The following is an 18603-nucleotide window of genomic DNA, read 5'->3' on the forward strand; positions in this document are numbered from 1 at the left end:
TTCACTTCGCCATTTGCATTTCCAAATTTTTCGAAAGTCGATTAAGAATAATCAATTATCCGGTTTTCACACAGTCAATAGACATTTCCCTCCAAGGGAAATGTGGAGTAGGCTGAGACCTCGCCATTGTCGGCACAAGAGGACATTTATTTAAATTTTGCGGCATCAACGTAAAAGAACTTACTTAAAAACAACAAAGCAATCCCACGCTATGCACCGGATTGACTCTGAGGAATCTGCGAACGTGGGCCGTTTACTCAACATGTATGTGTTTCTGTTCGTATATTTGTTCACTGTGGGAGCGGGAATATATCCCGGAATTACTGCTCCGTGCTATTACGGGCCGTTTCGAGATAGAGAAAACCCTTGAATTTTTTCCGTTTGCCAGATCCGAATCCAACACATGTCAACATCGGTGAGATGTAATGGATGTAGAGAATGGTGGCTCTGGTCTTAGTGGCTCCAGGACTACTGTGATAGGAGTTATGTTGCTGTACCAGATCTTCCTCAGAGTGTATCAATTTTTTCGTCAGATTTGTCATCTTCTCCCTAACATCAACAACAAACGCAGCATCTAACACCAAATATTATTGATCAGCGCCTTTTGATCAATGCCTTGTTCCTGCATTTCAAATGCAACGATCTCCGTAACAAAGTCAGCGAATTTGTAGACTTCATGAGCCGAAAGAACATAATGGTCGCCTCGATCCAAGAAATAAAGCTGACCGACACCAGTAATATGCAACGTTGCGTTAGTTACAACATTTTACGGAAGGATCGTGCAAGAAGCTGATGAGGAAGAGGACTTGTCTTCCTTATACAACACCATGTTCAGAACAGGAATATCTCGCTTGAGTTTGACTCTCGCGACCCATGCATGGATTGTACAGTGTGGGACTGCCGTGGTATAGTTTCTTAATGTGTAAATACCGCCGATGAATAGTTGTGCCCAGCGTTATATGCCCGATATTAGTTCGCTTTTAGAGGGCAATAACCGTCTGATGCTAGAAGATTTTAATGGTCATCATGATCTTTGGCATCCCGCCCTAGACAATGACCAGCGTTGGCCGAGCAAATTGACAGCTCCACATGAAAGAAGATGCTTCTACGAGGGTAAGAGGAGATTGCTACAACTCACCAGATATCAGCATTTTTGCACCAGGTCTGATAAATGACGTATCCTGGCATCCTGATATTTCGCTTGGCTCAGACCACCTTCCTATCATCGTCTCCGTAAATACACCACCTGAATTCATAAACTCTGAGTGCTGTACTTTTCAGGAACCAGGGTGATTGGCAAAGGTTGAAAGAATTTACCAATAACCGCCTCAGAGAACTTCCCGGGACATAATTTCCGTCGAATTCCCAAAATCAGAACAAATATCCCAACAGAAGCGACGAAACAAGCAAATTAGCGTGATGAGCTTCGTCGTACGAACCATGAAGACCAAAGAGTTGGAGAACTTACTCTTGATGTCAACAGGCTAGTATATAAGCGGAAAAAGTGGCTAGACCACTGGAACCAATGCATTATTGGTACAGGTTTAAGAAAATTGTGGGCAATGGTTAAATTACTCTTGAATCGGGGAAAGAAGGATGATGGAACGGCTGTTATTTTCAACGATGTGACAGTAACGGAGCCAAAGAGGTTCGCCTTTTATTTAAACCTGCAGTTTATAGGGCTCGACGATAGTTATATGGCAAAGAGGAATGTGTTACGACGTATAAGAGCCATATCAGCCGAGAAGGTATCACCACAATTTACGATGAGTGATGTTGCAAACATCATACGAAAAGCGAATACATCTAAAGCGTTGCGCACAGACTGTATTTCAATAGCAATGCTTCAGCAACTGGATGAATCGAAGTTGAGTATTTGACAAGTGTACTCAATTTATCGTTAGTCACTCATATTGAACCAGAAGCCTGAATAGTTTGAAGGTTCTCACTACTGAAGCCAAGCAAAGATTCCAGCGTAGGCGAATAGTACCGATTGATTTTCCTCCTGTCGCCAGAGGCGAAGATGCTTAAGGCACTACTCTTCCCCATGATGAGAAGCAGTTTTCCAGTTGCCCAACATCAACATGGATTCCGAAGAATCCAAAGTAGCTTTACACACCATATCCACACATATCAGTAGAGGACTGAACCAAAAAAGGCCGTGCGACTGGCTGGTTACCAATGTAAACTGTTCGAGGAAATAGAGAAGATTTCACTCCAGCCAGATAATCAAACAGTCGTGTACCAGTATTTGTTAAACGCCGAAATAAGAAATCGAAGATCCATAGAGTTTCCATAGTTTCTCAAATATTTAGCCTCAATCTTTCTGAAATTCAACACCCTCTGTACGATCTTGGCGTCGATAACATACGTGATTGGTTAAATACCTACATGGCTGACTTAGTGCAGATTTTTCATCTGAGGAATATGAAAATATCCGCCGCTAAATCCACTGCCACACTGTTGTTTATCACCTGGACGGATGAAACGAGGCTCCGCTTGAACATATTGGTCGATGGTGACCAGATTCCTACAACAAACTACGGCAACACGTGTGTAACCTTCGATAGCATGTTTAAGTCGTCCGCGGAAGTCACAACTATTTGCGACAAGATCAGAAGTAGGAACAAGGTCCTCAAGTCGCTGGCCGACAGCACTTGTGATGCTGATTAAGATATCTTGTTGACCTTTTATGAAGCAATAGGCCGGTTTGTGGTAAGCTATACGACGCCAATGTGGTATGCAAATGTTAGCGCTACGCCAGAATGTCGCCTGAGGACTGTAATAAGTCGCATTCTCATGACACCAGACCATCTTTTTATTTTTTTTACCAGTGCATCAGCTCAACAATATCTTGGCAATACAATAGGTGCATGGGTATTATCACCGTGAGCATCCCTGGCACAATCTAGGCTACACCCACCCAGGCACGCCAGAAGAGATGTAGGAAGAAAGGTTCAAAGGAATAAATTAGAACCTCTATATCAACGAGCCTACCAGCTTGGCTTGGATCGCAATCGCAACTGATGCAGTTGCGCAGACAATTTGAAGGTTTAGAGTTAATTCTTTACTTGGAGATTACCCCTCATCCATCGCAGCAGAAGAACGACAACGCTTAAGGCAAACACTGGTGAATATAGCCCAATTAAGATCCGGACGATATCTGTGTATCAGCACAACAATATGATGTCAATGCAGTCCCTACTTGGGTGTTATCACCGTGACCATCCCTGCCACAATCTAATGGACAGGCTATTGTATTTGTTGTTCTACAACAACAGCTAGTGTACAGGATAACTTTCGAAGGGAGTACCCAATTTGGTCCAAAATTAGCATAGCATGAGTACACGTCGATTCATATTAGCGCAATGATATGGGACCTACTTTTTGTCGTCGATTCCGAACGACGTGTTTTACCACACCAGTTGTAGAGAACTTTTCATGACTTAAATACTCAGAAAATGTAAGCCATGATTACAATGAGGAGTATTTTGCCACCGCCGAAAATTTTGGTGTTCAGGTTCAACCGCAGATCTACGGAATGCAAGGCGAATTTGCACCAAATTTGCAACAAATTTGAAGATGGGCTATATCGGGCCACTCTCCCAGTTAAAAAATTTGGCTTGTGTGGATATTGAGGCCCGCTCACGGAGAAATTTTATATTAGGAGCCACGAGGACCACTTGTTGTACAAATTAAACTGCAAATTTGCAAAAAATTAGGAAATTTTGTAGGATCCGGAGGAGTGGGCCCATTTAGCTGATATTTGAAATTGATTTCCGTGTGAGAGTAAAATAACGACGTACAAAGGTTGGATTAGTGTCAATTACTTCTTTCCCTAGTTATCGTGCCGGACAGACCTTAAACTGCAATTAAGCAAACAATTTTGGATTTTCTGAGCGATGTAGCAGAGATGGGCCGTCAGAAACTGTGACGTATAATACAATACATACATACATATACAACGTCGTATGTCTAGCACAATATTTGGGTTTTTGACAATCGAAGTATTAAAATTATTTAGATGAGGCACATTCTTTTCGTACCATTAGCCTAAAGGCTAAGTGCATAACACATAGTTTAGATCAATATGAATAGATTAATCAGTTTAAAATGTACTGTCACTATATTTTCTTAAGGATACCTATCTTCCCCAACTTTAGCGGTTAACCTGAAATAATAAACTATTTTATATAGTTAAACAAAAACTATTCCAAAGATCAATGTTTTTAGCATAGAACTGTTCGATTAAATCCCCGTGTATACACCAACCTGGACTTTGTTTGATAAACTCCCAAAAAATCGAGAGTTATATTGCGTTCTATACTTCTTTTTTTAAGTCTTTCTCTCTCTTGACTCTCTGTCTCTCACTCTCTACTCTAAAACCATTTTCTTCTCTTAACACATTTTATCTTCTCAACTATTTTTTTAACATTTTTTTATAATTTGTCTTCTTCTGCACTACTCTCCACCTAAACTTACCACTTCAACCACCACCAACCACCGCCACAAACATTTAAACATTTTGTAAAAAAAACATTATCTAGATCAGGATTTTGGTAAAACCATACCACTTAAAACCAGATCCAATCCAATTTCGATTAAAATGTCGAATTTAAATTCCTCATGGATCTAATGATCGCAATATATTGTGGTTCTACCAAAGTTCTGATTTAGCCCCAAGATTACCCTCAAAATATAATTTTATATTTTTATATAATAAAAAACTATACCAAACAAAGATTTCATAAAATATAAAAATAAATTTTAAGTTCATTGTTAATTCATTGTTGCAAAATTTGCTTTTTTAAAAAACAATTCTTAGATGTTTCATAGTTCATAGATTGTTTGTTAATTTTTATGTCTGTCCCATTTGTTGTGAATTTGAAAAGAATTTCTGCAAAAAAAAAACAAAATATTTTCATTAATATACCAAATTTAATAATTTTAAATTTAAAATTCTTTCCCCAAAAAACAAAACAAACAATACACAGTCGGATGCTGAGAGGGCACGTGAAGAGGCTGCCGCTTTACAGGAGAAACTTGAAAAGAGCCAGGGTGAAGTTTATAGACTGAAGGCAAAACTAGAAAATGCCCAAGGTGAACAGGAAAGTTTGCGACAGGAACTAGAAAAGGTCCAAGGCAGCATTTCACGTATACATGCCGATCGGGATAGAGTAAGTTGAACTGCATTTTATGCCTTAAAATGAAAATAATAAATAAATTTTTCTTTCCCTAGGCCTTCTCCGAAGTGGACAAAATGAAGGAAGAAATGGAACGTACCCAGGCCACGCTGGGTAAAGCACAATTACAACAGGAAAAACTGCAAAATGCATTGGACAAGGCACAAAACGAAGTGGATCACTTGCAAGAGAAACTGGACAAATCGAATGCTGAGGTACGTCGTCTCACATTGGAGAAAGAGAAGTACACCTATGACTATGATAGTCTACAATCACAATTGGACAAGGCATTGGGTCAGGCAGCCCGTATGCAAAAAGAACGTGAAACACTTACACTGGACACAGATCGAATACGTGAAAAACTTGAAAAGACACAGGTAAGAAGAAAAGCGAAATCAAATAAATAACATTTAATTGGTACATTGGCGTAGCTTTCTGTCGTGAAAAAATATTTAAATATAAAAATTTTCGAAGATAAATGAGTTATTTTTTATATCGAACCCCACGTTGGGCGCCATTAATTTTTCTGAGATTTAAATTAATAAGATCAACTAAAAAACATTAAGTTCGGGAGGGCCGAATATTTTATAAAATGGAATAATTAGGTTTCTGTTAGGTGCGAAAATTGTTCGACCACGGATACCCCAAATGTCAAACAAGTAAAAAATTATCAGACGGCTTTGCCCACAGAGATACACCCTCAAATACACCTTACATATATGGGCAGATCCACTACCGGTTACACAATCAAAATCATTTTCCCCAATAATTGTGTACTCAGAAAGTTTTCCGATTTTGTGGCCCATTTTAAACGTACGATTTGCCGACAAAAGTATATATTTGGATTCAAAACTCAAAAGGAGGTACCTGAAGAAATGCAACGGCATGGTCAATTTTGGAAGTGGATCTTATTTTGGAAGTCATCACCGTATAACTTAGAGGTTTTGAACCTCTACGTCAGAATATCCTTGTTGTCCTGGGGTAGCATCGGAATAAATTGCCAAATGATATTCGAACAGGCAAACAACTTCACTTAAACATAAATGTTGAATTTTTGTCGGGAGGTACTCTAGGGAGGAGACCGATATGGACCATTTTTAAAGTTAAACTACATTTGGACAAAATATTAGACCATTCAAAATTTTAACCAAGTCGGTTATCCCGTTCAACAGATATAACGCGTACCGTTTTAGTTTGGAACTTTTGTGTTGTGGAGGAACACGAAGGAGTAGTCCGAAATGGCTCATCTTCGAATTTAAACCAAGTTTAGAGTTAAAGTGCGCTCCTGTCACTACACATGTTGTCATAGGGGTTTTTTTTTACAAATTTCTGGTCATTTTCTCAGAAGGTATGGACTTGCCCCCGGAAAAAACTTGTACTGTCGTAATGGGGACAGCGACTACTAGTAGCTGCAACAAAAATTAAAGCGATTTTAGAGAATTTTACCCGAAGGAATTGACCGATATTCGAACTTTATCTAAGGTTCGCAGAAATATTACGACGTGCAAAGTATGGACCAACTCGGTTACTGCCTTCGAGAGTTATTGTGCCCACCATTTGTGGGGGAGGTATAGCAAGGTGTGGACCGATGTCGCCCATCTTCAGACTTATTTTAAGTTTGGACAAAATATTACGAACGCCAAATTTTGGACCGAATCCGTGCTCCAACCACTACACACGGTGTCATTGGGTTTTTTTGCACTTTTCAGGCTATTTTCTCACGAAGTATAGACTTGCCCCTGATAAAACTTGTACCGTCGTATGGGGGCAGTGAATACAAGTTGTTACAACAAAAATCAAAGCGATTCGAGAGCAGGTCCTAAACTGAACTTTTCCTAAATTTTGTGTGTGGGAAGTACCCGAAGCAGTGGACCCATTTAAGTCTGGTAGAAAATTCACGATATGAAAAGTATGGGCCAAATCGGTTACTCCCTTCAAGAGTTATCGTGCGCACAAATTTTCGGAACATTTTCGAACTTTTGCGGGGGAGGTACCGGAAGGAGTGAACTGATATAACCCATCTTCGAACTTAAACAAAAAATGGACCAGTTTGGACAAAATATTACGAAAACCATATTTGTGCTCCACCCAGCCAGACAGACAGACAGACGGGCGGACATGTCTAAATCAACTCCAAATTGTCTGAAACGGATTTCGTCCAAACGTACTTGGGGTCTAAAACCATTATTTCGATGAGGCACAGTTTGTCCGTATGAAAGTGCATATACCTTCGTATGCATAAATGCTGAGGGTATATTTATATGGGGGATATATCAAAACAGGAAATTACAGTTAGTCCGGTTAAAAATTGTAGCTAAAATCCTCAAAATAACGAAAATTGTGAGGTACCGTTCTATAGGGGCTATACCAAAAAATGGACCTATGTGGACGATATTTGGTGAAGAAGTTTCGGGACCACTAAGAAAATGTCAAATTACAGCTAGTTCAGTTAAAAATTGTAGCTAAAATCCTCTAAATACCAAAAATCGAGGATACCGTTATATTTGGGGGTATTCCAAAATATGGACCTATTTTGATGATTCTTGGTGGAGAAGTTTCGGGACCACTGAAAACCTCAAATGTCAAATTACAGCTAGTTCGATCAAAAATTTTAGCTAAAATCCTCAAAATACCAAAAAATCGGGGGTACCGTTATATGCGGGCTATACCAAAACATGGACCTATCTTGTAATTTTTTAGTGCAGAAATTTCTTAGCCATTGGGAACCTCAAATGTGAAATTACAGCTAATTCTGTCTGAAAACGTAACCAAAAGCCTCTACATACCTTAAATCCGAAGGTACCGTTATATGGGGGATATACCCAAACTTGAACCTATTTAAGCGATTTTGAGTGGAGAAGTTTTTTGGCCATTGGAAACCTCAAATGTCAAATTTCAGCTCATTCGGTCAGAAAATGTAGCCAAAGCCGCTAAATATCTTAAATTGCAAAGTACCGTTATATGTTGCCTATACCAAAACGTGGACCTATCTTGGCAATTTTTAGTGGAGAAGTATTTTGGTCATTGAAAACCTCAAATGTCAAATTTCAGCTTTCGGTCAAGAAATGCAGCTGCAAGCCTCAAAATAATTTAAATCGGGAGGTACCATTATATGGGATCTAAACGTGGACCTATCTCCACCGTGGACATATACCAAAACGTGAACCTATCTTTGCAATTTTTAGCGGAGAAATATTTTGGTCATTGAGAACCTCAAATGTCAAATTTCAGCTAATTTGGTCAAAAAACTGTAGCTAAAATCCTCAACAAATTTTAAATCGGGAGGTACCATTATATGTGGTCAAAACGTGGATCTATCTCCACCGTTTTTGAGTTGTTTGACCTCTTGGAAAATGTAGCTAAAATTCGCAAAATACCTTAAATCGGAAGGTATCGTTATGTGCCTATGGTATAACACTTTGGTGCAAAATTTTAGAGTTCTCTCTCTCTCGATTATTGCGGACGCTAGAGTGATTATAACAGACGGACAGACTGAAGTGGCTATCTAAAGGTTCTCGTTTGTACCCTTGGATCTCTCCTGGCGCGCCTGGGTGGGGGAAGCCTGTCCACAAAATTATGCCAGGGATGCTCACGGCGATAACACCCAAGCAGGTACTGCATCGACAACATCTTGTTGTGTGATGCATCGGCAAAATCTTCGCCTTCTCATTAAGATGGTCAGTTGGTGTCATGCCTTCTCATGACCCTATTACAGACCCGGGGCGAAATTGTGGCATGTTGCAATATTCTTCCACTGCTAACGTTTGCATACAACATTTACCACAGACCGTCTATTGATTTATAAGTGACAAACAAGGTTTCTTGTTCAGCATCCCAATTGCTCCCGACTTGTTACTTGAAGATCTGGTTCCTACTTCTGATCTTGTCGCAAATAGCTGTGGCTTTAGCGGACGACATAACCACTCTCTCTAAGTTTACAATATCTTGGGATAGTTAGAGGTTGCAGTCTGGTCAACATCAACCGATTTTTTCAGGGGCAGTCTCATTTAAGCCGTCTAGGTGGTGAGCAGTGTGGCAGTAGATTTAGCGGATATTTGATATTCCTCAGACGGAAGAACTGCACTAAGTCAGCTATCTAGATATTTCATCTATTCCAAATGTCATAGACGATATGACCTAACACCAAGATCGTATAATCATCGGCATACATTACGATCTCTATGCCCTCTGAAGGGTGTGGAATTTTAGAAAGGTAGAAGTTTGCACAGTTTCTGAGATATCAACTCTGTTTATCTCTATGGGTCTTCGACTTTTTATTTCGGAATTCCACAAACGACTGGCGTCCTTACATATAGTTGATTATCCAACGTTTCAAAATCGACTGGAGGGAAATCTTCTCTAAGTCCTCGAACAGCTTGGCAAGGTTGATGGCATCGAAGGTCTTCGATAGGTCAAGTGCCACACGGCCTTTTCAGGATCAGTATTCGAATCATATGTGTCGATATGGCATGTAATGCTGTAGTGGTACTGTGCATTTTCCGGAATCCATGCTGATGTTGGGTAAGTGGGAAACAGTTTCTCATCCTGGCGACAAGAGGAAGATCGGTCTTGCTTCAGCAAGGAGAAAACCTTACCAACTTTCCTGGCTTCTGCTACAGTTGCTTAAGCATAACCATTGAGATTTCGTGTGGGTCCAATGCTTTGGATGATTTCGCGTTTCAGATTATATCTGCAATACCGCTCATTGTAAATTGTAGTGATACCTCCTCGACTGAGCGGTCTTTTATACACTCCATACCACTCTCTGGGTGCTCTATAAATTGTCTGTTAAAACAACAAGCACATATCATCGGATCCGTGGCTCCATTGAATGTAACAGCTGTTCTAGCATCCTTCTCTCCCGGATTCGAGAGTTATTTAACCATTGCTCACAATTTACTTAATCATGTACCAATGGTGCATTGTTTCAAGAGGTCCAGCTATTTTTTCCGCTTACGAGTATACTCGCGTACTAGCCTGTTGACTACAGGAATGGACAAGGAAGATTTATCTCATATCAAATAGTGCACCCCGATTTATATTAGCTCAATGATATGGGACCTACAGTTTATCGTCGAATCCGAATGGCGTGTCCTAAGACACCACATGTAGAAAAGTTTTATATGTCTGAAATAATCAGAAAGTGTTGCCAACATTACTGAGGGGTATTTTGTCAACGTTGAAAATTTGATGTTGCCTGGGCGAGGAGTGATTATGTCCCGGAAAATTATCTCGATGATCTGAGATAAATTCTTTGAACCCCTGTCAATTAGCTTTCTTATGGTTCAAAAGATTATGAAGTCGGGGATGTATGCTAACGGAGACAATAATAAGAAGGTGGTCTGTCTGAACCCAGTGAAATGACAGGATGCCAGGACACATTGTTTATCAGAGTGCTACAATTGTGGTGTCTGGCAAACAGTAGTCTTCAATTTGCTCAGTCAGTGTTCTACGCCTCTGGTTATTGCCTATGACGGAATGCCAAAGCCCATGGTGATCATTGAAGCTCGCATAGCACCATACCGTTATTGCCCTCCAAAAGTGAACCAATATCAGGCAAATAACGCATGGCACAACTATTCATCGGCGTCATGTGCATATTAGACTACTCTACCTCGACAGTCCCACACTTTACGGGGGTAGCAGTAATCATAAATTTTATGTATGGGTTACTAGAATCAAGCTCAAGCCAGATAGTTCTAGACTGGTGTATAAGGAAGGCAAGTCCTCCTCCTCCGCTTCTTGTACTATTCTTTCGCAAAACAGTATAGCTATCGCAACTTTGCAAGCGACAAGAGACGGTGAGTTTTGTTTTCTGGATCACGATCACTATTTTGCTGAGTTTTTTTTTTTTTTTTTGAGAGGCCGTTACAATTGAATTGCAGGAACGATGCATTCCCGGGATGCTTAACAACATCTTGGGATGAAAGGGGCTGCGTTTGTTGTTATTGGAGAGACTGCAAGGAACTATCGTATTCCAACGATCTAGTTGGAGCAACGCTGGAAGATGTTCTGGCACAGCATGCAGCAACATATCTTCTATTGCGGCAAAGCCTCGGAAATGCTCCCATTCCCTAAATCCATTACTTCCCATTGCTGTTGTCATGTGGTGGATGCGGAGCTGGTAAACGGAACAGATCGATGGTCAAGGCTTCGACTTTATCCCTGCACGGACCTAAAGAGCTCGGAGCAGGAATTCCAGCATATATTGCCGCTCACATGGCAAAATTAAATAGATAAATGGTGGAGAACTCTCCTCTATAAGGTTGAGGGGTAACCGAGTATGGTTTATGATCAAACTGTAATATGTGAATCCTGGGTTTATTCCGAGGAGAACAAATAAACCAGAGTATAATCCAGATAGTAGAGTTGGGTAGTACCGGAACTACCTAGTTCCACCACCGAAATACGATATCTTTTATGAATCAACTCCGAAGATCAGTAGTGCGATTCTCTACCACACGTTTTGAGTTACCGACAAAAATCGGTAATGTTGAAATGCTTATAAATTCGGTAATTAAAGATATTTTTTTGATAGCACCAGTGTCGTCAACTTTTATTTGAACTTTTCATTCATAATTTCGCGTTTTAATTTTACCGACATTTGTCGTTAACTCAAAAAATGAGTTAGAGAATCGCACTACAGATATCGGTCTGGAAAGTATTTAATAGGAAAGAAAAATGAACATCGATTTGAAACTAGGTTTGCCCAAATCTACGCCTTTTTCAGATGTAATTCGAGAATTCCGTTTGTAGTTCGAAACCTTTCAATTGTAATTCGAATTATTCCATTTGTAATTCGAATTTTTCCGTTTGTAATTCGAATTATTTCATTTGTAATTCGAACTTTTCTATTTGTAATTCGAATTATTCTATTTGTTATTCGAATTATTTTATTTTCAATACGAATTATTCCATTTATAATTCGAATTATTCCATTTGAAATTTGTATTTCCAAAAATCTAAATATAAAACCTATACAAATAAAAAAGTTTAATATTTTTGTTTCGAATTTCAAATGGAATAATTCGAATTATAAATGGAATAATTCGAATTACAAAAAAACATGTCAAATCACAAATAAAATAATTCGAATTACAAATAGAATAACTCGAATTACAAATACGAATTTTTCAGATGTAATTCGAATCATTTTAGTTGTAATTCGAGAATTACATTTGTAATTCGTAACATTTTATTTGTAATTCGAAACATTTCAATTGTAATTCGAGTTATTCTATTTGTAATTCGATTTATTCCATTTGAAATTCGAATTATTCCATTTGTAATTCGAATTATTCCATTTAAAATTCGAATTATTCTATTTGTATTCGAATTATTCTATTTGTAACTTGAATTATTTGCAATTCGAATTGTTTTATTTGTAATTCGAATTATTCTATTTGTAATTCGAATTATTCCATTTGAAATTCGAATTATTCCATTTGTAATTCGAATGATTTCATTTGAAATTTCAAATAAAATAATTCGAATTATAAATGGAATAATTCGAGTTTCAAATGGAATAATTCGAATTACAAATGGAATAATTCGAATTTCAAATAGATTAATTCGAATTACATAATAGAATAATTCAAATTTCAAATGGAATAATTCGAATTTCAAATGGAATAATTCGAATTTCAAATGGAATAATTCGAATTTCAAATGGAATAATTCGAACTACAAATGGAATAATTCGAAAAAAAATAGAATAATTCAAATTACAAATAGAAAAATTCGAATACAAATAGAATAACCGAATTACAAATGAAATGTTACGAATTACAACTGGAATGTGTAGAATTACCACTAGAATAATTCGAAATTGTTTCGATTTACAAAAGGAATAAAATGGTACGAATTACAATTGGAATGTTTCGAATTACATTTAAAAAGGTGTACATCTTTCTCAGATGTAATTCGAATTATTTTAATTTTAATTTGAGAATTATATTTGTAATTTGTAACATTTCATTTGTAATTCGAATTATTCAAGTTGTAATTCGAAATATTGCATTTGTAATTCTAATTATTCCATTTGAAATTTGAATTATTCCGATTGTAATACGAATCATTCTATTTGAAATTTGAATTATATTTCGAATTACAAATGGAGTAGTTCGAATCACAAATGGAATAATTCGAATTATAAATGGAATTATCGAATTAAAAATGAAATGTTACGAATTACAACTAAAATGTTTCGAATTACATCTGAAAAAGTTGTAGTGGCTTGTACTAATGACGACCATGCGCTTCTCATCGCTGTGCGAATCAAATTGCGGGATAAGGTTTTCCTTAAAGAGGTAACTATGTGGAAAGCACTAATATTTATTAAAAACGCGTCTGTTAAAAAAAAAAGAATTTTAATGAATATTTATTGTTAAAACAAAATTACGAGTGAAAGTTCTGATGAGACTGAAAAAATTATTTTTAAACAACAAAAAGTGTGTATACTATTTTCCAAATCACATTTTACAAATCACGAATTAAGTCTCGCAACCAAGATACGATTCGTCAAATGTTATATTTGGTCTATACTATTATATGCCGTAGAAACTTGGACCATCAAAAGTGCAGATCAAAAAAGAATTGAAGCATTTGAAATGTGGGTCTATAGAAGAATACTTAAGATACCCTATACATCGCACATTTCAAACCAAGAAGTTCTCAGACGAATGCATGTCGACAGGCAACTCTTACACACGGTCAAATCGAGAAAAATCGCATACCTTGGACATCTGATGAGAAATGACAAATACAGATTTATACAATGCATTATTAAATGCAACATAGAAGGACAACGACCAAGAGGCAGAAGAGAGATATACTGGCTAAGTAACATCCAAGAGTGGACAGGATACAGAGATGAAACAAATCTGCTACATGCTGCTAAAAATCGAGAGCTGTTTATAATTTCATAAAATAAAATAACATAACATGTACATATGATTTATATAAATGTAATGTAAACTATTGTATGATCGCTTTATATCCGAATAACGGATCCGCAAATAAAGAAGAAGAAGATACTATTTTCAACAAATGAAAACTAAAAATTCAATGGTTGCTTCGCCACATTACCCCCCTTCCAGTGCGAAACGCACCTTGAGCTTTCGTCTTGAGGGCGTTTCGGACGATGTGGTTGCGTCCGCTGCTATATAGGCAGGTTTGAGTCGATCAATGCTCACAGTATCTTCTCTTAACCCAATGCGAATCTTGAAACCCATGCGGAGAACAAATTTTCACAAATTGTAGCCGATGTAATATCTTTAATTGGAACCGCTTCCGGCCATCGAGTATAACGATCAACAATCGTGAGAATATAACGAAACCCTTCAGATTGAGGTAATGGACCCACAATGTCAAGATGAATATCCGCAAATCTTCTGGTCGATATTTCAAAACGAGACAATTGAGATTTTGTATGACGAGTAACTTTGCTTGATTGGCAGGCTTGACAGGCTTTGGTCCATCTGCCAACGTCTTGATTCATTGAGGGCCACACAAATCGTTGAGACAGCAATTTTCGAGTAGACCGAGTTCCCGGATGCGAAAGACCATGAATTGAATCGAATACTGATTTGCGCAATTCTTTAGGTATGTAAGGTCGAATTTTACCTGTTGAGGTGTCACAATATATTTCAGTTTTGCTTCCTTGAATTTGAAAAGGCTTAATTTCAAGACTTGATTTTGATGATAACAGTTGACGTAGTTCCTCATCATTTTCTTGTGCCAAATGTAGACTTGTATAGTCAATTGTGGATATATCCGAAATTCTGGACAATGTATCAGCAACGATATTGTCTCGACCAGAAATGTGACGAATGTCTGTAGTGAATTGGCCAATCAAATCCAGATGTCGCCATTGTCTTGGACTCGATTTATCAGGATTTTTATGGAATGCAAAACACAACGGCTTGTGATCGGTGAACAATGTAAATTTGCGTCCTTCTAACATGTACCGAAAATGGCGTATTGCTTCATAAGCGGCAAGCAATTCCCGATCATAAGCGCTGTATTTAGTTTGAGATGGGCTTAACTTCTTAGAGAAAAACGCTAATGGCTGCCAGTTGTTGTCTACCAATTGCTCGACCACCGCGCCAATGCCAAAATTTGAAGCATCTACCTTAAGAGCTAGTGTGGCATTAGGATTGGGATGTGAAAGTAATGCAGCATTAGCAAGTAATAATTTGCAACGATCGAAAGCTTCTTCTGATTCCTTTGTCCAAACAACTGGTCGCTTATCCTTTTTTCGAGCACCTTGAAGATAAGCATTGAGTGGTATTTGAATTTCAGCAGCATTCGGTAAAAATCGGCGATAAAAATTTGCCATGGCTAAAAACTGACGAAGATCCTGAATAGTCTTCGGTTTTGGAAATTGCTGAATTTTTTGAACTTTGCATTCCATTGGCATAAAACCTTGGGAATTTAATTTTAATCCGAGAAAATTTACCTCAGATTGTCCGAACTTGCATTTTGATTGGTTTAAAACGATGCCGTAATCTTTAAACCGTTGGAAAACAATTCTTAGGTGTTCTAAATGCTCCTCCTGGTTTTTAGAAGCTATCAGTACGTCATCCAAATAGCAGAACACAAAATCTAATCCGCGAAGAACATTATCCATTAGGCGTTGAAAACTTTGAGCGGCATTTCTTAATCCAAAAGGCATTTTCAAATATTCATACAAACCGAATGGTGTTACAACAGCTGTCTTTTTAATGTCATCAGGGTGAATGTCAATTTGATGATAGGCGCGGACTAAATCCAATGTTGAGAAAACAGTACATCCGTTAAGTTTTTGGTTGCAGTCTGTCAAAAAAGGAATGTTGTATCGATCCGGAATAGTTTTTTTGTTAAGACCTCTATAGTCTCCACAGCATCTCCAAGTTCCATCCTTTTTGGGTACCATATGTAATGAACTGGACCACTCAGAATTCGAAGGACGAATTATTCCATGTTCTAGCATGTACTCAAATTCTTTCTTCGCAGCTGCTAACTTCTCTGAATCTAGACGACGAGCTTTTGCATGATGCAGTAATGCTACTCCATGATATATTTGCAAGCTCTGCTTGGGACTTCATTAATGTTTTGCCGTCAACTAGTTGCTTATTTTTCAAATCTGGAAGTATATGGAAATGTGTTAGGAAGTCTGAACCGATTATTGGTTTGGTTACATCCGCTATAACAAATCTCCATTTGAAACTGCGCCGGAGACCTAAGTCCAATGAGACAATACTGGTTCCGAATGTTTTAATTGGTGTTCCATTCGCAGCAAAAAAATTAATGACACTACTATTATTGTTTATGATAAGTGTTGACTTCTTGAGAAAGGATTTTGGTACAACAGAAACGTCAGCTCCAGTGTCTACCAAAAAATCATATTTGGAACATTGATCTCTAATAAAAAGGCGGCATGACGTATTGATCATAAATTCGGATGCCGCGACGTCCGACTTCGAAATTAGTTTTTTTGAAACGAACATGGGGAAACACATTTTAAGGCTTTGTCTTTAAAAGTGTTATGATACCAACAATATTTCTTTTTACTGTTGCGGCTTCTTGATCTGCTTCTTGTGCGTCGATTAAATCTTCTAACATCGGGTGAATGAGATCGCGTGTCCACAAAGCGTTTCTCAAGTGCATCTATTTTGTCCAGTATTGCATTAAGGGAAATTGGGCTATTTGAAACCGTCGAAATAGAAGGAGATAACTGCTCCATGATATTGTCTGCCTGTGCCGCTATTTCATCCAATGTAAAAACTGCCTCCACTTGAATGAACCACAATTTAGGATTGTGTTTCTAAAACGGGGGAATTTTGACGGCAGCTGTTGCTGAAATTTGTTGAGACAAAAATTGAACTGATTGAGGAATTGTTTCGTTGTTATTGACTCCATCACCAACGCTAAGGTTTGCGTTTGCAGAATTTTCTTCGCGAGACATCGTATTCAATGTACGGGGTCACCAATGTGGAAAGCACTAATATTTCTTAAAAACGCGTCTGTTTAAAAAAAAAAAAAGAATTTTAATGAATATTTATTGTTGAAACAAAATTACGAGTGAAAGTTCTGATGAGACTGAAAAAATTATTTTTAAACAACAAAAAGTGTGTATACTATTTTCAACAAATGAAAACTAAAAATTCAATGGTTGCTTCGCCACAACTACTTGGCCAGATAGTCGTTGAGGCGACCAAGTATCAAGAAAATAGTCGTTACACTTCTGTAAACCCTAAAACCCCTTCATTTGCGAATCTCTTAATGGTAGGAGTTCACTACCGGGTTAAGCTTAAGCACGATCACAATTTTCTTCCCTTAAAATCACGTGTTTTTAATGGAAAAACTTGTGACCCTTGAGTGGGAAAAACATAATTTTAATGTGCTTTTTTAGTACCACCTATACTCGACTTTACCTTCATTGGGGGCAGGGTGATTAATGTTAAAGAATTGTACGTTCATACTACTTGTCGCTGATCCTGATGGCTATATACAGAAAAAACTTTTGATATATTTTAAGAAAGCTACGCCAATGCTTAGACTGCATCCACATAAATATGTGTATATGTAATATGTATTGTATTCTAACTAAAACTAATTGTATCTAAAGTAAATGTGTATGTATGTGTGTATATGTGTAAAAGTCTATACTAAATAACCAATAACTTCCTTAATGTGTATTACAACTACCACTACAACTAATACTATATAACATACTATAACTCTATTACTATCTCTGTCTGTCTCTTTCTATCTACTCATCTCTATCTACTCATACAAACAACAAAATGTTTCTTTGATGTTCATGTAACGACTGACTTGTGTACATAACCCTGTTGTTATTGTTGTTGTCGTTGAAATAACAAAAAAACCTAAAAACAAAAACCCAAACCAAAATAACTTACTAAAACCCACAAATCGAATCGAATGTAAATGTAGATGCAACTTGCCCGTGTCCAAAAGGAGCGTGATCAATTCTCCGATGAATTGGAAACACTCAAAGAACGCTCCGAATCGTCACAGACCCTGCTACAAAAGGCAGCACGCGATCGTGAGGCAATGCAAACCGATTTGGAAGTACTGAAAGAACGCTATGAAAAATCCCATGTCATACAGCAGAAATTACAGGTAATTTACACAAATTCCCCAATTTTCCTCGCCCAAAGAAAATTTTCAAAATTTCCCCCTACCTTAAAACCACCTACCTATTACAACAAAAGACAAACAAACAGATAAACAAAAAGAAATAAGCAAGAACAATGCATGCTTATATTTGGAAATCGTAACAATATTGTATAATCTAACCTACCTTAACCTAACCTCAACTCAACTGGAACCAACCAAACCGATTGGCTGTTTGTTAGTTGTAGCTTTTGATCTCTGCAAGAGAATTGGAATTGTGGTCTTGCTTTTCTCATTA

At 37.7% G+C, this 18603-nt stretch overlaps 1 protein-coding gene across 9 annotated transcripts in view; it reads left to right on the plus strand.

Annotated features, from left to right (window-relative positions):
- The window catches only part of brp (ELKS/RAB6-interacting/CAST family member bruchpilot), a 414951-nt gene that overhangs the window by 387537 nt on the left and 8811 nt on the right, over window positions 1–18603 (plus strand). For all 9 annotated transcript variants that reach the window (XM_073956928.1, XM_073956930.1, XM_073956931.1 and 6 more), the window contains 3 exons: window positions 4995–5177; window positions 5240–5560; window positions 18123–18311. In XM_073956928.1, the coding sequence (XP_073813029.1) occupies window positions 4995–5177; window positions 5240–5560; window positions 18123–18311 (693 nt within the window). The remainder of the gene's footprint in view (window positions 1–4994; window positions 5178–5239; window positions 5561–18122; window positions 18312–18603) is intronic.

Source organism: Musca autumnalis, unplaced genomic scaffold, assembly GCF_047663935.1.
Source record: "Musca autumnalis isolate F117 unplaced genomic scaffold, ASM4766393v1 scaffold_5, whole genome shotgun sequence".
NCBI classification, from domain to species: domain Eukaryota; kingdom Metazoa; phylum Arthropoda; class Insecta; order Diptera; family Muscidae; genus Musca; species Musca autumnalis.